At 47.6% G+C, this 16,383-nt stretch overlaps 2 protein-coding genes across 4 annotated transcripts in view; one reads left to right on the plus strand and one right to left on the minus strand.

Moving 5' to 3' along the window:
- Nucleotides 1-5,942, minus strand: part of TMEM8B (transmembrane protein 8B) — a 32,680-nt gene extending 26,738 nt beyond the window's left edge. For all 3 annotated transcript variants that reach the window (XM_016188030.2, XM_016188028.2, XM_016188029.2), the window contains exon 1: nucleotides 5,190-5,942. In XM_016188030.2, the coding sequence (XP_016043516.1) occupies nucleotides 5,190-5,706 (517 nt within the window). In that variant the 5' untranslated portion in view covers nucleotides 5,707-5,942. The remainder of the gene's footprint in view (nucleotides 1-5,189) is intronic.
- A 77-nt stretch (nucleotides 5,943-6,019) lies between these two features.
- Nucleotides 6,020-15,640, plus strand: FAM221B (family with sequence similarity 221 member B). Its single transcript, XM_060199200.1, has 7 exons — nucleotides 6,020-6,710; nucleotides 8,734-9,448; nucleotides 9,598-9,738; nucleotides 14,034-14,144; nucleotides 14,439-14,636; nucleotides 14,813-14,932; nucleotides 15,565-15,640. The coding sequence occupies exons 2-7, from the start codon at nucleotides 8,734-8,736 to the stop codon at nucleotides 15,600-15,602; spliced, it is 1,323 nt and encodes a 440-aa protein (XP_060055183.1). The 5' UTR covers nucleotides 6,020-6,710; the 3' UTR covers nucleotides 15,603-15,640.
- The last annotated feature ends 743 nt before the right edge of the window (nucleotides 15,641-16,383 follow it).

Raw genomic sequence — 16,383 nt, forward strand, 5'->3', positions numbered from 1 at the left:
GGCAGTGGATTAGGAGTACAGGCACCAAGCCCCAGAAATAACCCTGGAGGCAAAAAAGAAAAAAGAAAAGAAGAAAATATCATGCCTTTTCTATAAATGAGGAAACTGCGATTCGAGCCTAGCCCAAGCTGAGGATCAAACCTAGATCTAAATCCAAAACCAGGACCCTTTATATGACCCCATAGCTGCCCCACAACTAGGAGGCATTGTTCTCCTCTTTCCAAATCTAACAAAACAGAGCTGTAAAGAGTGTGTGTGTTGGGGGTTGGGGGGGAGGGTTAGGCCACGAAGCAGGCTGGAACTTCACTTGTGGGGCTTGGGAATCAGCATGGAACTGTGTAACTTCCTTGTTGATATTCTTCCCTTTTCTGTTCTCCTGTGGTTAGAAGCAGTAAATAAAAAAAACACCTCAGAAGCTCTACAAGAGCTGTTTGTGTACTGACTCAGGCTGGCGGGGGAGGGAGAAGTGTGGTGAGGCTGCAAGGGGCCTGCCTGGGTGGCAAAGGCAAGGACAGGAGCTCACAGGCCACCAAGAGAGCCTCTAGGCAAGAAGAAAAGCAGAGTCACCAGGCCTTCTGGGATTCAGCATCAGTGGCCAGGGGGTGTGTCCCTGGAGGAATGACCAGCCAGGCATCAATTGGTGACCCACAGGAATCTCAAGCCACTTGGGAATATTCATATTTAGAACACGCCTGAGGTGGGAGGTGGAAAAGAAGTGGTTGTCACTAGCTAAAATTCCATGATACCTGATCACAGCTGTTAGGAGTAGAGCCAAGGTGAACAGGAAAGTTTGCAGTCAGCAGCTGGCCCGACAAATATAAGGGGACTGGGAACTGCTCCATCAGTGACAACTAGGCAGTAGCTCAGCAGAATAGAAGAAGGCACAAAATGGTAGACAAAGTCTTGGGCAAACTGACCGCTTTAGAAACTTAAGGCCAGCCCAGAAGAATGTCCTCAGGACAGGAAAGAAGGTTAAGAACTCAAGCAGCTTCAGGGCAGCTGAGGGTTAGGAAGTGGGGCAAAGATGGGGGCAGAGATGGTTAGGGAAGCCCTCAGAGTTCTCAGTCACATAGAAAAATACTCACAGAGGGGGGCTGAGCAGTAGTGCAGGGGGTTAAAGGCACATGGCTCAAAGTACAAGGACCGGCGTTGGGATCCCGGTTCCAGGCCTCGGTTCCCCACCTGCAGGTAGGGTTGCTTCACAAGCAGTGAAGCAGGTCTGCAGGTGTCTATCTTTTACTCCCCTTCTGTTTCCCCTCCTCTAATTTCTCTCTCTCCTATACAACAGCAGCAGCAGTAGCAATGTCAACAATAACAACAACAAGGGCAACAAAATGGGAAAAATGGCCTCCAGGAACAGTCGATTCATAGTACGGGCACTGAGTCCCAGCAATAACCCTGGAGGCAAAAAATTAAATTAAATTTAAAAAACCTAAAAGATAATACTCATAGAGACTGCTCAGTGGGGGAAACAGAACTGAGTCACAATACTGTATCACAGCAGCGCATCTGTTTCCCTCATAGTCCCATGTTGACAACAGCCTAGCAAACGTCATGTCTGACCTTGCAAGTTTTTGAGTAGGTTTAATCCGGTGAGTTTCCTAGCACCATCCAAGGTCATACTGAACTCTGTACCACATTTGTTTGTTGTTTTTTTTTTTTAAGGAAACAAGCTGTTCTTATATTACCTCCTTTCGCTGTTGTTTGAGGATCACAGATGTTTGGTTAGTTAAAACTATACTCCTCTGGATTGTGCTGTCTTGTTTGTACACCCATGCAACAGGAAATAATAGATAATGAAGATGGTATTAACACCAGGTCATATAAGGAGCCATTCTCAATGGGAGGATCAAGGCTGGTCTCGTGCACCATTAATTTTCTAGATGAATTGAGATTATTGAAACAGCACTGTACAGGATGATCTAAGAAAATGTAAATCATCTTACAGTAATTTAATTTTAAAAGTTAGCACCCTGAAGAGAGAGAAAGGGAAAAAAAGAAAGAAGGAAGGAAGGAAATACATAGGGCTTTACTTAGTCTAACAACCTGACTCTGGACAAGGTAGCTACAACTCCAAAAATGAGATGGTAGGTAGAAATAACAAAAAACTATCTAGAAAAGGAGGGAATATGAATTAAGGCCAGGCCCACTGAACTGCAACAAACTTAAGAGTCACCGTCTAGAAAGCTGACCAAATAGATGGGGATGACTAGCCATAGCCCAGCCTGTGTTCATCTGCAAAAGTGATGAGTGCAACCAAGGACTAACCAGACCACAGGGTCAGTCTCCACTGTCAACAAGAAAGCTTGCCACCTTGCAAGCCGAGCACTGCTCAGCAACCAAAGAGGCTTAGAGAACAGTGGTGATATATCCCAGAGGAGCGGCAGGAAATGAACCAACTGATGAGGAAGTTTCCTGGGAGCCCTAGCCATCATAACCAGGAACCAGAAAGCCAATAACTCAATAGCCTGGACCTATTTTCAGAAGAAGGCAGAGCTCTACACAGTTTGGGGAGGGATTTCCCCTCTGTAAAGCTGCTATTGGACAAGCACGGCTGTTCTTAGGCAGAAATAGTAGCCCAGTGCATGTGTAGATGGCAGAGTACTAATAAAGCTAATGACTTCTGGTAAAAAACAGAGAGACAGCACAAAGAGCCCTGTAATTCAAAGACCGTAGCATGTCCTGGAGGACCTCAAAGTGCTCAGAGCCTCCAGAGGTCACAGAATCAGCTGGTGGCAAAAGGAAGCAAGCAACAGCTGGAGGAAAGCAGAAGTTCTGAGTGCAGAGACTTGAGCGCGTGTCTAACGTCCCCTTTATTCTCTGACTTGATGTGGGGTTCTCTGAAGCATGAGCAAGGTCTTGGCCAAGCTCAGATGACCCAGTCCCAGATGAAGTAGCATGGTTCTTCATGACCACGTAAAAAACACACATTGTCATTCTTTCTCTTCTCCCCTCCCGTCCCCTCTTTTCTCTCCTGTCTCTCCCCCCCCACCCCCCAGTTACAGCAGTAGAATACAACAAAAGGTCAAGCTTGGCTTATACAACTGCAGGACCAAGTAACGCATTCCAGAACTGAGAGTAAAGTAAACAGTAAGCATTTATTGGCTGACTGCAGGAAAATGGTCCTGCGACACTGCCACCCTACCTCTGGTGAAACCCTTTGCCCCACTAGGTCACAGAGTACCCTTGCATAGCAGACCACAGTTGCCAGACTGTAACTATTAGGAGCACTAAGAGAGAAAAAAGGAAAAAAAAATGCAGGGAGAACAGTAAGAACAGCTCTGCCTGTAGTAATATCCACTGGTTGCTCTAATCTAATCTCATTATACTTCTCCCCAATGCATTTCTACCTATTCTAGGTATTCATGTTCTAATCCATATCTTTTGGCTTTCTATAGATCTGTGACTAGCAAAGACCCTCCTCCCTAGCCAGCCCAGAGCTTGTTCAAAGGGCTCACAAACAGAAAACAATGACAGAGATGGAATTTATGAAGTGGGTTCAACAGTAATGATTGCCTTCATTCCACCAAAAAAGAAAAAACAAATTGACTTGCTGGCCACAATAATCAATACAGAGCCCCTCTTTGGCTCCTGCTTCAAGGCGTCTGGCCAGGGGCGGTTGAGCTACTTGTGTATGTCACAGGAGGCACCAAACACTGCCATCATCCACGGAGCAGTCTGCTTGGGAGGTGGCATGGTGATCTGTCCACCCTAAGAGTAGGAAGAGGTAAAGGGGAACACAGGGGCCACGAGAGGGATCCCCCCATTCACCCCCCCCCAACAAAAGCATCAGCATTCAGAAGCCACATGGGTTCACATGCGCCCCACATAACAGACATGTGCCAGTTCTTACCAACACAAGTCCCTCGGGTATACTCAGAGACACAAAGCCCAGAGAGCAGTGAGCACACAGTGAGTGTGGCCATCTCTGCAGGGGCAGTGGCCATCGGCATGCATGTACATCAAACCTGCACAGTGAACCAGGCCCCAAAAGCTCACTAAAATTCAACCCCCCCCCCCCCGGAAGTCTGGCGGTAGCGCAGTGGATTAAACGCAAAGCACAAGGACCGGCATAGGGATCCCAGTTCGAGCCCCCAGCTCCCCACCTGCAGGGGAGTCTCTTCACAGGCGGTGAAGCAGGTCTGCAGGTGTCTGTCTTTCTCTCTGTCTTCCCCTTCTCTCTCCACTTCTCTCTGTCCTATCCAACAACAATGACAACATCAACATAAACAACAACAATAATAACTACAACAATGAAACAAGGGCAACGAAAGGAAATAAATAAAATAATTTTTTTTTAAAAGTCCAACCCCCACTTCCAGATGCTCTTTGTTAGCTGATGTTGCCAAAGACTCCCTCAAGACGTCTTTACCCTGTCTAGTGTGCCGCCCACCAGTGGCAGCTGGGCGCTCAGACACAGTTGTCTCTTTATCAGGGGGCCATCTTTATAACGCATCTCTTCCTCCCCTCGTGCTGGACCCACTAACAAGCTGAACTGCGGCTCTTCCCAGCCACTTCATTTCCAAGGTAGGCTGACAAATGTAAATGAACACCAGTTTGTAGATGAAGCCCCCTTGTGGGCAGACTGGGAAAAGGAAAAGTTGAGCTCTGAGCCTTCCCTGGCTTGGGTTTGTTCTTCAGATTGTATTGCAAGGGAGGGGAGAGGAAACCACTATTGTGGGATAGAGTTAGGAAATTCACTTCTAGTCCCAGTACTTACACTGGAAGCTGAATGACCCTAGACAGTTTGCTCCCTTAGCTTAGTCCCAGTTTCTTGATCTGTAAAATTGCCTGAGTTTCAACTCCATCAGGAATTATTTCTAAACAAATTTAAGTGTATCCGGGATAAAATTCATTACAAGAGGAAAACTCACAATAGTAACTAGCCCATGCCCATCTGTTCACTACATTATTATTTTCAAAAACTGTTTTCTTAACCATATTTTAATGCATGCCCAGGCTCTGAAGCTCCAGGCTCGGACACACACACACACACACACACACACACACACACACGACTAAAGGTTCTCTGGAATGAGACTATGTCTACTCCATCAAACTTCACAGCAAGTGCAAAGGCCTAAGGGTTCCTTGGAAAAAGAAGACCCACCTTTCTTGAATCCCTCCAGTCCACCCCTCCCTGCCAGAACCCCATCCTTGCCTCAGTAATTTCCTACTTCTCCACTCACCAGCCCCAGGGCCAAGCACAGAGAACAGCAACAGCAGCAATAGGGATGGTGGCAACTGGCGCCCAGACCTGAGTCGAGGCTGGGAGAGGGGCAGGGTATGAGAGACAGTGGGGGGCAGTGGGAGAGACTTGGGTAAACACAGAGACGAGGGCAAAGGCTGAGCTAACGGGCTGGGCCCGGCTGGGCCCGGGGGGATGTACAAAGGCAGAGGACTGGATAGGAGAGGCTGGGGCAGGGACTGGAACTGGAACAAGGGCAGAGGTTGGGCGCTGGCTTCGGACAGGCCCTGGAAACAGGGTAGAGACCGGGGCTGGACTGGGGTCTGTGTCAGGAGTTGAAGCAAGGGCTGGGGCGGGGAGGGGGTCCAGTCTAGGGCTTGGGACCTGGACCCGGATCTGGGCATTCGCTGGGACCCAGACCCGGACTGACACCGACGTGGGAAGTGGGTCGGAGGCGGGGCCGGGGGCCAAGGCCCGGGTCGGGATAGGACGAGGGGCCGGGACAAGGGCTGGGCCATGGCCCGGGGCGGGGGCGGGGCCGGACCGGGCCAGTGCGGGGCGCTCGCAGAGCTGACCCGCGGCTCCGCTCCCCACCCCCTAGGGGGTGGCCTCGGGTGTCCTCACGGGCTGGGTCGGCCGGCTGGAGCCGGGCCGGGGACCTGGGCAGGAGGAGTTCAGGCCTGGGCGACTCCGGGCTGCGCTGGACCGGCGATCACCAGGCCCCGCGGCGGCGGCCTTGCAGTGACGTCGCCGCGAGGCTCCGCCCCTTCCACCCTATTGGTCACTCTCATCAAGGCCCACCCCCTGCGCTATTCTACTGGTTTCTAATGTGGTCTTGTTGGGCCGAGGAAAATTCCGCCCCACCCCCAGCTACCAGAACCCCAGTCTTTCTTACCCGGGTCCCAGAGGCCCAGGATCCCGCTCCGACCTTTACAGCCTCCGCTGGCCTCCCCAGAGACATCTCTTACGAACCCTACAAACACCATCACAAACTCAAATACCCACAGATGCACCCCATATATGTCCTCGAACCCAACTCTCAAAGAGATTCTTGGAAAAAAAAAAAAAAACCTTTAAAGATATTGAACCATCTAGGTTCACCCTCTCAGGAGACCTCTTCTATCCAAGTAGCTGCTGTTGCCTCGGAGACTGCTGGGCGTTCTGGTTACCCTGGTGACACAGCCCTCAATTACCAGCTCCAGATTCTAGAAGCATCAGTCAATACCAGCCTCAGATTCTAGAAGCATCAGTCAAGTCCTTCCCTTGTTCTCCTTTATCCCTCTGCCTCCCACCCTCCCACCCTTATACAGGCCAGGCTGTAGGACCCCAGCAGGTTTCTACAAGTATCCAAGTTTCCTTCCCAAGTCCAAGGCTAGCAGACCAGGCCTCTCACCACACAGCACCTGCAGCCAGAGCTACTCCACAGCCAAAGGCCTTCCCCTCCCTCAGAGCTAACACTTGCCCTTCCCAATTTCAGGCAAGAGCTTCACCTAAGGACTAAGAGCCAAGTCAAAACTCAGAGGTATGTCATTTCTCCAGCAGTTCTTCCAAATTCCCATCCCATTTCCCTCCTAACACATCGACTTCTTTCCCATTCACCAGCTCACCTCATACTTTTCTACTTTTCATTCTCACTTTCTCCACCCAGTTCTTCTTCTTCTTATTAGTGATTTAATAATGATTGACAAGATAGTAGGATAAGAGTGGTACAATTCCATACAATTCCCATCACCAGAGTTCCATATGCGATCTCCTCAATTGAAAGGTTCCCTATTCTTCCCTCTGGGAGTAAGGGCCCAAGATCTTTATGGTCTTCATCCAATTATATCTAAGACACACACACACACACACACACACACACACACACACACATACACACACACACACACACACACACACACACACACACCATTCTTCTTCCCCTTCCCAAACATTATTCTCCACCCTTGGCTTCCTTCTTCCTCTTGTTGAAGGTCTAGTCATATCCCTCCAATATCATTATACTTCTCTACCTGCTTTCTGCCTCAAACTTCCTCTTTAGGAAGAGCCTAATAAGTTTTTTCTTAATTTTATTTATTTTCCCTTTTGTTGCCCTTGTTTTATTGTTGTTGTAGTTATTATTGTTGTCGTCATTGTTAGATAGGACAGCGAGAAATGGAGAGAGGAGGGGAAGACAGAGATGGGGAGAGAAAGATAGACACCTGCAGACCTGCTTCACCGCTTGTGAAGCGACTCCCCTGCAGGTGGGGAGCCGGGGAGCCTTATGCTGGTTCCTGAGCTTCTCACCACATGCGCTTAACCCACTGCGCTACCACCCAACTCCCAGAAAGAGCCTGATAAGTTTAAATGAACACACACACATATATATATTGCATCTCTGGAGTATGTGTGTAACAAAAAACAGAGAAAAGTAACAATGGAGTCCTTATTCCTTGCAAATGATGGCAAGTCAAGTATATCTGGCCCAAGAAATTTACATTTAAAAAAAACTCAATTGAGTCACTAAGAAAGACTGACTTCTGGACATTCTTCCCAGATTAATTAGGCACAGCTCACTCCTCACTGCATCCTAGCCCCAGCACAACAACTCATTTGTACTGTCACTTTGGTTAACCTATCTCCTTCCTAGATCCTCTCTCAACTGAGTCCAGTGCTTAACACTATGCCTGAATAAGTGTAAGATTATGCCCCTTGTAAAAGTCTAAGTGACATAAATCAGTGAAGAAATGGGGGGAGTAAGCTAACATTATAGGGAGGGTAGCAGAATGACAAATACAAGTAGAGAGGGTCATGAGAACTTAAGCAAAAGTGAAGGAGCAAAAGAGAGACTGTTTGGGAAATACTTACAAGATAGGATATACAGTTCTTTGTACCAAGTTGAAGACTAGAGCTGATGGGAAATAAGACTACGCTAACTCCCAGACTTCAGTCTTGATGCCCTGTATACCCATTTAATGATGTCCAGCAGAAATGAGTGTGAAGTACTGGGTTGTAAAAGGTTCTGAACTGGAAGTATGGATTTAGGAATAGTCAGCATATAGCTAGAAGTAGTTAAAGCCTTGAATAGGAATGAAATCATCAAGGGAGGGTGTACTTGGTCCCTAGACAAAGCCAGACCGTGCTTAATGCATTGTGGCATCCTCCTGCAATCAAGAACAAACCCCCACCTTGGCTTCTTGTCAGTCTCTAGAATGCCGCAGTTTGGCCTCTCTGGCCCTGCGGTGTGCCCAGGACCATGCTCTCAGATTAGCCAAGTTGTTCCAGCATCTCTCCTGGGGCATGGTCCTTGGTTACCATCTACTAGTGGGAATCTGGCTGCCTCAAACTTTTCAGTTCCTGCTCCCTTACAACCCATGCCAGCATGCCACATGGAGTCTAGGCACATGGATAAATGTCCTAGTTGTTGACCCAAAGTTCATCTTGTTTACCCCTTATGGCTCAGATGAACTGAGAACCTTATCCTAATCTCACAACACCCCATGACCCCTGATTGGCAGACCCTCCTTTCTCAACCTAATGAAATCTGTACCCTGATCTACCACTAGATGGAAGCAAATGAAGTCACAGAAGAACTTCCTACCACCATGGACACAGAGAACATCCCTCCAAAGGACCCCTCAGCTGAGGACCCACAGGAGCTCCCTACTGAGAATCTCTCGGAGCCTCCTATCTCTGAGGCTCCTTTAGAGGCCGTTTCTGAATCTCACATAGTGTCCTCCACTTTCCAGGAACCTTTAGCAACCCACACCTCTGAAACCCCGGTGGAACCTGTCATCTCTGAGACCCCTTTAGAACCTCCTGCCTCTGAATCCCCTATGGTGTCAACCAGTTCTGAGACACCTTTAGAGGCCCACCCCTCTGAAACCTTGGAACCTTTCAGCTCCGAGTCCCCTTTGGAACACCCTATTCCTCAGTCCCCTTTGGAAACTCATATTTCTGAGACCCCAGAGGAAGACCCTCTTATTCAGAGTTCATTACCAGGCCATGTTTCTGTGTCTTCCTCAGATGCTCCCAAAGAAGACTTCCCTGAGTCTTCCACTAGTGGAGCCTTATGGACAAAAAGATCCATCCAGTTCTCTGAAGCTGAGCCCATTCAAAAGCACTTCCTTTCAGGGCTTTCACCTCCAGCCCATCTGTACACATCATCAAAGCAAAAAAAAGGAGAGGATGAAGAGGGGGTAGATGACATGGACAGAACTGCTTATACAACTCAGCCTGGGCACCAGCTGGGCAAGAAGAAGGGGAAAAAAGGAGTTGGCCGTAATTGTACCCACCTCCCCTCCCTATCCTCATCGTTATGTTTGACCTGCACCCAGAAGGAGGGATGGGGTTCCCCTTTGATCTGGCCCCTTCTCTTACTTCTAAGACCACTCTGTTCACCCTTGGTTACTCAGCCCCTTCCTCCTCAGGTAACACAGTCCACACAGTGGTCCCTGCTGACCAGGCAGAAGTGGTAGACATGATTAAGGCAAGGCACAGAGAGGAGGGTGGTGCTCAGGTGAATCTTTTCCAGTGGGAGAAGACTCCAACCCTGAATGCCATGCAGACAGGTGAGCCCAGGCAATATATTTCAAGGCATAGTACAGGCCCACGGTCACCCTCCAAGTCAGTAAGATCTCAGAACCTGCACACACAATGAATAGCTGTCCCTCATGGAAATAACAGTGCTTCCTGCCTAGAATCTGGGACAGAAGTTGGTGGATGGTGTGGATACAAGAAAAAAGTAGGGATATTTACATCAAGTCCAAGAAGGGCCCCTAGCCAGCCTCAGATAGGTTTCAGATAAATCTAATTGACCATAATGCTGTGATGGCCAGGACCCTGGACAGGGGCCAGGAGACTTCCTGCTCTGGTTTACCAAGAGTCTTTTCACTAGAGTGAAGAGCCATATCCTCTTAGCCCTGTTGATTCCAAGTTCACCCCAGAAGTTGTACTCATGGTAAATATGTCTATATATAAAGGGTATAATACATCCCGTGTGTGCAAGAACATGTGAGAGCACTTTATATCTATGAGGATTACCTTTGGTAAGAAGATGTAAATTTTTAAGTTATCTAAGTAAAGATTCTGAGGTTTCTAGACTGAATTCAATAGATATCACTGTATTCATTTTTGGCTTTCATGCTTCCTTTCCCCCCTTGTGATAGGAAGAAAGATATGTCAAAACTAGATGGGCCTGGGCTGGTGAAATGCTTGCTTCTATAGTGCACACGGCTTTGTTATGTGCATGGGCCAGATTTGAGCCCAACCTTGGGTGAACTGGAGGAAGCTTGGGTGCTATGGTGTCTCTGTCTCTGTATGTCTCTCCCTCACCCTCTGCTCCCCTTCTCCATCTCTATCTAAAATTTTAAAAAGCTACATGAGCCGAAGATATATAGACAGATGGATAATCCTACCCCTTATCTCTCTGTATACTCTACTCTGCTCATTCCCACATTCATGTATCCATCCCTGCCCAAAAGTCATAGTGCTCTCATTTATTTCTGTCTCAATTTAGTCTCATTCAATAAAATGATTTTGCTTGCCTAAAATAACACCTTCTGTCACTCTTCTTGAAAATACTGTCTGTTCAGTGCTCTCATTCTCCTCAGAAGTTTCACTCTTCAAATCCACTGCATTTCTCCTTCAGACTGAACTTTTCCTGTCTAAACAGTCAGTCTTAAATGAAATGTGTCATTCCATTTTGAACAAAGATATTAAGGCTCTTGAGTTCTTAGAGAGTTAGGAATCCAGTTCTGTACATGTAATAGACAACTAGCAGGCGTAAACTTTTATTCATTCAGCATTTTTTTCCCACTACTTCACTACTACTACAGGGTGAATCCTGCAGGTGGGGATTGGGGATTTGAATGGAGGTCCTTGTGCATAGTAATGTGTCCACTCAAATGGGCGTTCTGCCACCTGGCCCCCTCATTCAACATTTATTAAGCACCAACTTCATGCCAGATATTGAGCTGTGTGGTGATGCTGGTGTATTTCTAAGACAAAAGCCTCTCTACTAATTTGCACTCTAATCAGAGACAGCAGTGGGTAAGTGAAGGATTATGACTCACTCTAAAAACTGTGATCAAGGTCACCCCAAAGTGCTGAGAAAGGGGGCTCGGGGAATAAGCCTTGGAAGGGATGAGTTCTCAGTGGAATGCTGTAAGATATGTAAAATGCAGCCAGGGGAAAAGTAGGCCAAGGTGAGACTAGACAGGGCATCACAGGTGACTTGGATACAATAGGAAACAGTGTGTCTGTGCAGAGAATTTGGCCAGCTTGACACTAGATGGACAGAACTGTGCAGGCATGTCTATACCAAGATCAAGAGCTGGGGTTCTATCTTGAGGGCAGCTGAGAGCCACTCTATAGAGAGTGATAAAATGAACTCACAAGAATCAGAGCAGACAGGAAAGTGCCCTAATTCTGGAATGTACCATCACGTGTCATTTGTTCTGCTTTAAGAGCATTGGCACCTGTAATAGAGTCAGCTATACGCGTCAGTCTCCCTGTTCAAACTCCAGACTTCTTTATCTGAACACTAGGCAGTGACTCCCTCATTAGTACATGGACTTGACCTTGAGGTCAGGCCTTGTTCAATCCCACACCTCACCTGCTGAGTCCCACTGTGTTCTGCTACTCCAGAGTTCCTCTAGTGGAATCTTGGCCCCCTTCCATCCTATTGTGACTCTGCTCTTTCAACCAGATCCCCTGACATAATGGAGTAACACAAGTAGAGGCTTTCAGTGTCAAGATAAAAGCAATTTAGCCAAAAGCCACCTCTGGATAGAACTTAGGCCCTGAGAGACCATGGGTAAGACAAGAAAAGTTAATCTGATAGGCACCAAATTGTACACTATGGCCCTGACCTGCATCAAGGACCAGAGGACACACTTTTTCATCTTCCTTGTAGCATTGCAGAGTCATAACTGGAATACTGGGTCTCTCTTCCCTCCTGGATGAACCTGTTCATTTGCTTATTCAATCAGGCAGCTTATGTTCTGCTTTTGTTCTCGGTCATATGCTGGAATTAGAGATATAGATAGGAATTCCTGAAAGGGATTCACAGCCAGATGACATATAAGTGAGCATTGCATTATAATACATTTTGCTATGATAGGAGAAACATAAGGAATAAAAAATAAATAAATAAAAATAAAGGGAAGTGAGCCCTAGATTGGCAGGGGGAGTTAGGAACAACATTTATCTATTATTGTGGATCTTGGGCCTCACACATATGCAATTTTACCACTCCAGGCCACTTTTTTCTTTTTCTTCTTTTCTGTTTTTTTTCTTTAATGTGGGATAAGAGGGGTACAATTCCACACAATTCCCACAACCAAAGTTTTACATCCCACCCCCTCCATTGGAAGCTTCTCTATGCTTTATCCCTCTGGGGGTATGGACCAAATTTCCTTTTTTTAAAAAAAGAATTTACTTATTCATGATAAAGACAGGCAGAGAGAAAGAAAGAACTAGATATCACTCTGGCACACGTGCTACCGGGGATTGAACTCAGGACCTCATGGCTGAGAATCCAATGCTTTATCCACTGCACCACCTCCTGGACCACTGGACCAAAATTCTTTATGGGGTGCAGAATGTGGAAGATCTTGCTTCTATAATTACTTCTCCACTAGCTAGGATCATTGACAAGTTGATCCATACCCCTAGCCTGTTTCTATCTTTCCCTAGTGGGGTAGGGCTCTGGGGAGGTGGGGTTTCAGAACTCATTGGTGAGGTCACCTGCCAGGAAAGTCAGGTTGGTGTCATGGTAGCATCTGCAACTTGGTGGCTGAAAACTGTTAAGATATAAAGCAGAACAAATTGTTTAGTAATCAGATAAAAATATAGCAGGTGAGATTTAGGGTCTTTGTGTGGGAAGAAGCTAAGAAGTCTATTTTAAGTCAATTCCAAGGGGTTCATGACTTTACTAATTTTTGTCTTAGCCCAACAGCTACCATGCAGGTGGGCTGGAAGTATTATCTAGGAAGATGGTGTCAGAGTTGGGAGTAGGCCTAGTAAGCTGGATAAGGGCAGAGAGTAGCTCTCAAATATGAGAAAAGTATATAAATACCACTAACTGTAAACCCCATCAATCTGACCTAGGACCCATGGCTGTCCATACTTAGCACATGAGCCTGTGCAACCTCTGCATCCCCGCTGTTCTGAACTCTAATTCCCTGGTCACAGCTAGGAACATTCTAGGCTGCAATCATTTCAGGACCAGTCTTCCTTGAGTGGCAGAGTGTGTTGACCCAGCCTCCCTTTGGCGAGTGGGGGCAGTTTTTACCACTGTTGCTCTACATTGATGACAAGGTCATGTCGAGGCCCACAAGGGGTTCTCTAACGTTGTTCCTCATGGAGATGAGCCGTGATGGTTGAGAGAGGGATCTGTCAGAGGTCTCTCTAGGCCACACTTTTCATTCAGGTAGCGCTAGGAGACACCGCTACTCTAGAGCTTCCTCAGATACCTCAAACCCTCCCATGTGGTACTAAGGTTGGAACCAGAACTGAGCACATGATAAGACACACGCCCTGCCCAGTGAGTGGATCTTTCTGGCCCAGGAACAACTTTCTGATGGAAATGACATTTTAGCTGAAGACTTTCAATGGAAATAAGAATCCTACAACCAAATGTCCCACTCCTTGAGGACTTAGTTAAGATGCTTAGCTAGAAGTCAGAGGCACGCTCAGGGCATGTGAAGGGTGAGAAAATCTTGAGCAGCAAGTGCTGTCTGGTTCTCCTCTCACATGCTGACCAGACCACCCTTTGCCTTGTGGTAGCCCTGAGCAGGAAGCCATTAGATCCCACTAATGAAACAGGGTTCTTTCCTTTATCACATGCCCCCTCCACCCTCAGGCCTCTACATTGGTTGGCGCTGCCCCCACTATCTATGGGACTGTTTCCAAATCAGAGATGACTCCAAGTGTTTTTGTGGACACTTGCTGAAAGAGCACAAGATCATCTCAGGTGGGGAGAAATGACAAACCTCTGGTGATGGGGAGGGGTAGTCATGCGGTCACATACAGTATTATGAAAGTGTGTCTGTGTGTCTATGTTGGCATGTGTGTGTGTGTCTGTATTGGTGTGTGTTAGTGTGTATTGGTATCTATTGGTGTGTATATGTGTGTTAGTGTCTCTCTCTCTCTGTGTGTGTGTGTGTGTGTGTGTGTGTGTGTGTGTGTGTATTGGTGTGGGGTTAGAGTTGGCATGTAATCACCCATTTTCCTGGTGTTGGCCTGACCTTATCCTCCATCCCCATAGATCTAGCTGTGCCCTGCAAGGTGAGCCAATGTCACTGCCACATGTTCTGCTTTATCCCATCACGCCCAGAAGAGGTGGGGGAGTTCTGGCTCAAGAGACGGACCACCTTTGATCCCAAGTCCTGGAGGGCCCTGTGTCGCTGTAAACATAGCCACGAAGACCACGCAGCTGCTGGGTCCCATGCCTGCAGAGTCAAAGGTACCTTCGAGAGTGAGGGGGGTATAGGAGTGGGCCTGGGTGGGGAAAGGATGCTAGTAGTTTGGGAGAAGGGGAGGGAAGCTGGTGTAAGACTAGGTGTAATGGGTGAGGAAGAGATGAAAATACAGTCCGCCTTGGGGGCAGTCCCCATGCTCTACACTTTTTCTTTACACTAGACTGTTGCTGCAGCTGTTTTGAGTCAAATTTCCTCTGTGCTGCCTGTGACCGACGCTGGGAGGAACATGAGACTTTCTTTGAGACAGAGGAGACCCGGCGTCGAGGAGGGCGACCTCATGGTGAGAAGACATCTTGACGCAGGGAGACGTGCTTGGGTCACGTGGAAAGGCACTCGGACTCTCGGTCGTCCCATCTAAGACTGCCTCACCCCCTCGTCCCATCCTGCACAGGTTTCCACCCGCCAGAGCAGACTAGGTGCCTTTTGCAGAGATTCCTCTCCTCCAAGAAACCATCTTTGGTTAATTAACTCTTTGACTTTGAAACCCTATAGAGTGGGGCCTTCTGGCCACTAGTTGTCACTCAGGTGTCTCTCTGCCCCCCCCCCCCCAATCCCTGGCCCATACATCTGGCCTCTTTACTTAGCCTTTTCACCTCTCTTCCTTTTTTTTTTTTTCTTGCCTGACCCTATAGGGTTTGGCCGAGGCTTGGTGCTGGCACTACTAACCCACTACTCCTGGTGGCCATTTTTTCCATTTTATTGGATAGGACAGAGAGAAATTGAAAGGGGAGGCAGAGATAGAGAGTGGAAAGAAAGACACCCACAGATCAGCTTCACTGCTCATGAAGCATCCCCCTGGCAGGTGGGGAGCCAGGGCTCAAACCTGGATCCTTACACAGGTCCTTGCACTTCCTTCTATGTGTCCTTAACCTTGTGTGCCACTGCCCAGCTCCCTTCTCATCCCTTCTCTAGGGACAGACACTGTCAATACCTGGCACAAACCTTTGTGAGCTTGATCCAGAGGACCAATAAAAGAAAAACACTGAAATCACAAATAAAGGGGAAGACACTGGAATCTGACTCAGCTCTGTATGGGGTAGATAGAGCTCAGGCCTGGGATAGACACCCCAGTACCTCAGAGTTGGCATCTACTGAGGGCGAGAGAGAGCACCACATAGGAAAGAAGCTGGATGCACACATCTGCCTCCACCACACCTACATACAAGTTATTGGCTCTAGTGTCAAGTCGGAGAGAAGCCATTGAGGGAGGGAGTTTTGAGGCCAGTAGTGTCACATGCAGCTGAAGCCTCCAGTAAGAGAGACTAAAAATTACTCACTAGATTGTGGAGACTGTTACCATTCAAAGGTATCTGGGAACTTTTGAGTGTGCAGTTTCAGTGATGTAATTGTGGCAGAAACCAAACGGCAGTGAGTTGAAGGAGTTAAGAATCGTGAGTGGGGGGTGGGAGGAGGGGAGAAGGAAGAAAAAATCTTGAATGAAAAGAGCAAGGGAGGATATTGACAATATCAAAAAGAACATGCAGAGTCAAGGAAACTTTTTTCAGGAAGAAAGGGGGAGGAGGTCAGTGGGAAGGAAAAAAAGCTGGGAAGGAAACAAGTGAAAGAGAAAAGTCTGGTGAGACAAGATCCCAGAGACAGAAAGAAAAGAGAAGTCAAGGCAAAGGTGAAGGGATTTACTCTGGACAGGAGAAATACCACTTCCTAATACCAAGAGGGCAAACAAAGATGGGACTTAAACTGAGCTGTAGGAAGCAGAATCTGTAAGAGATC

The sequence above is a fragment of the Erinaceus europaeus genome, chromosome 10 (genome assembly GCF_950295315.1).
Source record: "Erinaceus europaeus chromosome 10, mEriEur2.1, whole genome shotgun sequence".
Taxonomy (NCBI): domain Eukaryota; kingdom Metazoa; phylum Chordata; class Mammalia; order Eulipotyphla; family Erinaceidae; genus Erinaceus; species Erinaceus europaeus.

What these genes read in the sequence shown, in the direction of transcription:
- FAM221B (XM_060199200.1), top strand. Translation starts at nt 8,734, where the DNA reads ATGGAAGCAAATGAAGTCACAGAAGAACTTCCTACCACCATGGACACA. An exon ending in GGGGAAAAAAGGAGTTGGCC is followed by an intron (nt 9,449 to 9,597) that starts GTAATTGTACCC and finishes CTTCCTCCTCAG; the next exon opens with GTAACACAGTCCACACAGTG. An exon ending in AGAGCACAAGATCATCTCAG is followed by an intron (nt 14,145 to 14,438) that starts GTGGGGAGAAAT and finishes CCATCCCCATAG; the next exon opens with ATCTAGCTGTGCCCTGCAAG.